A 6,673-nucleotide genomic window follows, 5' to 3' on the forward strand; every position below is an offset into this window, starting at 1 on the left:
TTTTTGTTGATGTTTTTAAGATTTCTTATTTGATGGGTTTTGATTGTTTTTAAAGAATTGTGTTTTATTGTGAGTGCTTTTAAGTTAATATTCTATATTTTGAAAGTCAAGTCAAATTATTAGATATAATAATAAAGGGATATTATCTCTATGATTTGTAAATGTAATCTCTTAATTAACAGTAGATATCCAAAGTCATATAAATGGATTAAATTAATCTCATTTCCATGTACATAAACACACACAAAGCATCACGAATCTTAAAACAATCTCAATTTCCTTATAAACATATTGATAGTTGTGTAGTCGCCATCATCTTAACACGATGGTCTATAGATCATGGAGAATGATATCGGCTGCTGTTGTTACCATCCTTTTACTATTAAATTTTGGCGCTGCTCAATTTGGTATGCACACTCTATCTTTCTGATTAAGCCAATGTTTTATAGTCGAACTTAACAACAATCTGGCTACACAACCGTGCAGGTTGAGTCTTTTTAAACCGGCTGTGAGACCGGTAAACTAGGCTGGCAGTTAGAGCAGATTTCAGTTTTTACAAAATTTGAATTACTAAATCGTTTACTTATTCGAATCTTCTTAATTTGCTAAGATCGAGACCAGTAGATATATTGGTGGTCTGGTTACGGAAACATGAATAAAAAACTATTGGACTGTTCAATGATGCTCATGTTTTCTTTTAAATTACCATTGATACCAGTTTCATTAGTTTATGCCTTTTTAATTAAGATCAAGAAGAAATTAATAACTGAATTTGTGTTGGTTTATATCATATAGCTCCAAACTATACCTTCATGCATGAAGCAACAGAAGCCCCTAGGGTTTCTTTCTTTGACTACATCGTCATCGGAGGAGGTACTGCTGGAATCCCAATTGCCACCACTCTATCCGCCAACTACTCAGTTTTATTACTCGAACGCGGTGGCTCACCTTACAACGATGCTAACATCACCAGTGTGACGAATATTTTTCGCTACTTACTTGACACATCACCGGAATCACCCTCTCAACAGTTTATAGTTGAAGGTGTTGTGAATTCTCGACCTCGTGTCTTGGGTGGTGGAACATCGATTAATGGCGGTTTTTACTCTCGTGGTGAAGAACAATTCAACACGGAGGCCAAACTAGCCGACGCAGATTTAATCGAAGAATCTTACCAGTGGATAGAAGAAAGGCTTGTTTATGAGCTGCCACTGGACAATTGGCAATCGGCACTAAAAGCTGGTCTTTTGGAAGCCGGGGTCACACCAGACAACGGGTATACTTTTGATCATCTCATTGGTACCAAAGTGGGTGGTTCTATTTTCGACCAAAATGGAACACGACATACGGCTGCTAATTTGCTACAGGATGCAAATCCAGAAGGGTTGGCTCTTTATCTACATGCAACAGTTCACAAAGTCTTATTTAAGTGTAAAGGTACACATTACATATACGACTTATTTGAAACCAACCAAAGTTCGCTCGAACTTTGCTTGGTTTAAAAACGGGGCGACTGGGCGAGCTTAGCTATTGAACAACCTTAATGAGCTATGAGTTAATGTTAACACCACCCCAAATGTGCGATTTAAGTATGCTACTTTTAAAACAGTACGTATATATATATATATAAATCTTTTATAAATACATCTACATTTACAATTTATATATATTTATACACTGTAGATAAAAATCGGATTTTGATGTGTTATCGATTTTTGTAATATTTTATTAGAATTCTTTTTGTTTTAAAATATTTTTTCTTTTGGTTTCTATATGATATAAATATGCTTATTTTTTGAATTTATTTTTAAGCTCTGGATCATATTTAACTTAACTGATACCGATAAAATTCGTAATTAAATATTTTGATTTAGTTCCGATATCATAATAGCTTAATTGATATAGACCAAATTTACGTCGATTAGGCGCCACATTAACGCTGAGGTTTTTACTGATTTTTTTTGTTTTTTTTTTATTTTTTTGTTTTAAATGTATTTAATTTTACGAACTTATTTTTTGGGTTTAGTTTCGGTATTTTGACAAACACAACTAATATCGACAGAATTCATAACGACTAGCCGTCACAATGCTCGGGTTTTTCCGATTTTTGTTAAATATGTTTTTTTGTTATCCTTTTTTTTGAATAATTGTTTTGGATTTAATGTTGATATCATCACGAACCTAGCCAAAATGTTTGACTTCATGTAGTATTGATCATTTGTTGTATGTGTGACGATAATGTTTTCAGCGTTTATAAATTTATTCTTTGAATTTAAAGACAGACCCATAAAAAGTTTAACCAATACCAATCAAATTATGTCTGTACGTAACAACAATGCGATGAGTTTATTACTTAGTTTACAATTATAAACAAAATACTTGTAATAACGTGACAAGAGAGCGAAAAGGGAGAATCACCATCTTGACCAAACAAAATACTTTATATAGCCTTTGACATTTTCTTTTTACGAAATGTTTAACCAGTAAAAAAATGTAACAAGCGTCGTGAAGATTACACTTTTATAAATCGCCCAATTGTGATGTTCCACTCAAGCATATAAAAAAGAATAAGTAATTGAAATTTTAAAGAATGCACATGTAATCATGTATACGTATACGCAACTTTTAGAAAATAGTTTTGAATGGCTAGCTAGCTCTTATATTGTTGAAATAATATTTTTTAATACATATAGCTTAAGTTTTGAAATCTCTTTTAAACCTTTATTAAATATTTAGTTATATTCAAAACAATTAATTAAACTATACATACACCTTGTCGACTCATGTTTTTGGTGAGAAAATTAACCTAGGCTAGCTTATAAACGACTCGTCTACACCCTACTAATTATTATAAGGAATATTGGATTTTAATAATCCATATTAGATGGTATTGGCCGATAATAATATCTATTCATTTTATCGCCACTGGCGGTCCCAAATTCAAAAAAGTTGGCCCCCAATGGTCCCCCGTTAAAAATGACTTAACGGCTTTATAATATTTTCTGAATTTCAAACCAATGTTTTAGGGCTTTTGATCGTATGAAGGATACGAGTCGATTAGTGTAAAACTTAGCTCGAAACAATAATCCAAACAACTTGATTTTGGTTAATTGTAAGTTCAAACACCCGAATTTAAGCATTGTTTCCTCATTTTGAAGCACTATTTCAAACTAAGTTTTATACCAATCGACTCGTATCCTCCTAACGATTAAAAGCCCTAAAACATTGGTTTGATATTCAGAAAAAACTATAACGCCGTTAAGTCATTTTTAACGGGGATCATTGGGGGCCAACTTTTTTGAATATGGAACCGCCAGTGGCGATAAAACAAATAGGGATTATTATCAGCCAATATCATCTAATAGGGATTATTAAAATCCAATATTATATATTGAGAATTATAACGTTATTTAACAATGGGTAAATACACTTGTGGTAAAATAATTAAATTACCTTCATGCGAAGTTGCAAAAGTCGCTAAGCGGATCCTAAGCGGCCGACTAGGGAGTTGGGTGTACTTGGAGTACTCGGGGAGTACTCTCCGAAATGATAGATCTAAAGAAATTAACTTTTGTATATTATATATATGTCAAATATCACAAGTTTATAAATATTTATAACAAAATAAGTGAATATCAATATAAATATGATAAATACATTTGTAAATTGTAAATTATTCTATAATTTGCTAATCATTAGTTAAAAAAATGATATTCTTTTTTTAATATTATAGAAATATGAATTATGTTTTATTTTTTAGGTTAAAATCGGCCTAACTTGACCAATTAGATGTGATTCTGGTTTATGTTGATCATCTTTGATCAATTCTTAGTAACTAGGCGGAGTTAGAAAACTCCCCTCGACGCCAGACCTTGTAGCGAGTACTCGGAGAGTACTCGCCTTTCTAGACCTACTTTTACAACATTGTCTTCATGTGCGTCACTAGTCTCTCGTAGATTAGATGCTTTTGTAGATGGTACACATATCGAGATGTTTATAAGCGACTCAAGCTTATGTATAACGCCAGTTGGGATATAAGCTTTTATAAAGATACAAGAGGAGTTGACTCGAGAAAAGGATTTATACAAATCATGGCTATTTAGTGAAATTTTACTATATTTGGTGAAGTTTTCTAACATAACCATAGTTTATTAGTTGCATTAAAAAGAAAAGAAAAATGCATGATTACTCTAAGATATATATACTCAATTCTCTCTCCCATAGATCTATATAGACGCCTCTCTTTTAACTCACATACACTTTCAATGTGTGGGTAAACCAATTAGTGTTAGTAACTCGTTATTAACTTTAATAAAGATTTTCCTGTTGTGCTATCAATATAAAAGGCATCATTTATTACACAAATATTAACAAACACATATTAGTTGTATCATAGCATTCTAACTGTTCACTGATCATATCTTACTTGTTAACATGCACAGGACTGTCAAAGCCAAAGGCTTATGGAGTAGTGTTTGAAGATAGTTTGGGGAAAAAGCACGTCGCATATCTGAAAGGCAGAGCGAAAGATGAAATCATACTTGCTGCGGGATCTCTAGGAAGCCCACAACTTCTGATATTGAGCGGCATTGGTCCAAAAGATCAACTTGATGCCCTTAACATCAGTGTTGTTCTTGAACAACCTTTTGTTGGTCAAGATATGGCAGATAATCCACAAAATGTACTCTTCGTTCCTGCTCCAATTGTTGTTCAGCCATCTATACTCCAAGTTGTGGGTATTACTCCGTTTGGTAGCTATATTGAGGAAGCCGGTGGCTTTAATTTCATCTTCGCCAATCTTTCGGTCTATCAGGGATTTACCTATGAGGTTTCATATTATTGGTTTGAACATATTTATTAAAGAGAACATGTCTTAAAAGTATAATCAAAGTTTATTTATACCATGTTTTAACTAAGTGGATTTTTACTTATTTATTGCAGAAAGGGGGATTTATATTTGAAAAAATTAATGGCCCTTTATCTAAGGGTGAGTTGAAGATTGTAAACTGTAATCCAGCTGACAACCCATCATTAACATTCAACTACTTTAGCGAACCCGAAGACTTGCGGAAATGTGTGGACGGGATCAGCACCATTCTAAGAACAATTAATACAGAAGCTTTTTCGAGCTACAAGTTTGCCAATATGACAGACCAAGACATTCTTGATCTTAACATGAAACTACCATATAACTTGATACCACATGGTAATACAAGTACCTCCTTAGAACAATATTGCAAGGACACTGTAAGAACTATATGGCATTATCATGGTGGATGCCATATCGGGCAGGTAGTTGATGATGACTATAAGGTTATTGGTGTCGATTCTCTTCGTGTCATTGATGGATCAACTTTACTCAATTCTCCGGGAACCAATCCTCAAGCTAGTGTGTTGATGCTTGGGAGGTGCGTTATTTCGAAAATCGAAACATGTGTATATTATGGATACAATGTCTTTAATTAACTAACTGTTACATTATGGTTATTAATTTGATTTTCATTTCATTTAGGTACATGGGAGTTACGATACTAGGCCAAAGACTCGCAGGTGAGAAGCCATATACGGATTGGTGATCAACTTATGAGTTAATGTGATATTCACATTCCGTTGATCAAATGGTTTTAGCTTTCAATAATGTAACATCCTAAAAACATGATTAATAAAGTTCATATATATGGAATACCTACTGATGTTGAAAAATATTGCTGGAGTATGTGGTTATATGGTTACATTCCCATCTACACCCGCTTTTTTTACTCACAGTTCAGCATCCCAAATCATAAAATGAAGTTATAAAATCAAATATTTATGTCCTTAAGGTTGTTATTGCCATGTACGAAACTACATAAAGCAATCATAATTTTTTAACAATCCAATACATTATGGACATTAACTTTAGATAAGGATAATTAATACAAGCATGCAAAAAAAAAAAAAAAACATTGACCCTAGAGAAAACAAATGATAGTAAATTAATTTAACATAAGCAAACACATCCCTAATAAAATACTCAAACTAAACATTTCCCCTTTTAAAAGTATTCCTCATCATCATCATCATCATCATCATCATCATCATCAACCTCATCTTCATTTTGATCTCCGTCTTCGTCTACATCTTCGTCTTCACCTTCAACTTCAACTTCTTCATCCCCAACTTCTTCTACATCTAGGTCATCATCAAGGGCAAATAATGCCGCAGCTGTTCCAGCTAACAAAACAACTTCAGCAACCACTTTCGTTTCAACATATTTTGCAATCCTTTTTACCATTCCTTGTTTCTTCTTCCCCTGGACCTTCTTTGTTGGTGTCTTGACTTTGTTCTTCTTACTACTTTTCACATTACTAGATGTTTTACGTCCCTCGCTTGATCCGGTACTTTATTTGTTCTTGGTTCCTGACGTGCTTGAATCTTTGCTAGGAGTTAGTCTCCAAATCATCCTTCTTACTTGGTAAAACTGTTGGATTTAATGGTCGGTTCGGGTCAAGTCAACGCGACCGACCCGAATGTGACCCGGTATGAGTTACACCGGGGGTAACGAAATATAAACCCACTTAAATGTTAATTGGGCCCGACACAATTGATTAGCAAGATTGGTTAATGGACTAGGCTTTGGTTTAGTGATTGGGCTTAAGCCTATCGGGTTTAAATTGGTTTAAACCCTAAATGT

The 6,673-nt window shown here is 33.6% G+C and overlaps 1 protein-coding gene across 1 annotated transcript; it reads left to right on the forward strand.

Moving 5' to 3' along the window:
• The first annotated feature begins 290 nt into the window (after positions 1 to 290).
• On the forward strand, positions 291 to 5,613 carry LOC143614592 (protein HOTHEAD-like). Its single transcript, XM_077087991.1, has 5 exons — positions 291 to 407; positions 796 to 1,437; positions 4,443 to 4,828; positions 4,942 to 5,408; positions 5,513 to 5,613. Exons 1-5 carry the CDS (start codon positions 326 to 328, stop codon positions 5,574 to 5,576), a joined length of 1,641 nt encoding a protein of 546 aa, XP_076944106.1. The 5' UTR covers positions 291 to 325; the 3' UTR covers positions 5,577 to 5,613.
• The last annotated feature ends 1,060 nt before the right edge of the window (positions 5,614 to 6,673 follow it).

The sequence above is a fragment of the Bidens hawaiensis genome, unplaced genomic scaffold (genome assembly GCF_021521415.1).
Source record: "Bidens hawaiensis isolate Kalapana, Puna unplaced genomic scaffold, B.hawaiensis_p1.1 tig00002273_1, whole genome shotgun sequence".
Classification (NCBI taxonomy): Eukaryota; Viridiplantae; Streptophyta; class Magnoliopsida; order Asterales; family Asteraceae; genus Bidens; species Bidens hawaiensis.

Coding starts and splice junctions, on each gene's coding strand:
- LOC143614592 (XM_077087991.1), top strand. CDS start 326: ATGGTCTATAGATCATGGAGAATGATATCGGCTGCTGTTGTTACCATC. Junction 1,438..4,442: donor AGTCTTATTTAAGTGTAAAG/GTACACATTACA, acceptor TAACATGCACAG/GACTGTCAAAGCCAAAGGCT. Junction 4,829..4,941: donor ATCAGGGATTTACCTATGAG/GTTTCATATTAT, acceptor TATTTATTGCAG/AAAGGGGGATTTATATTTGA.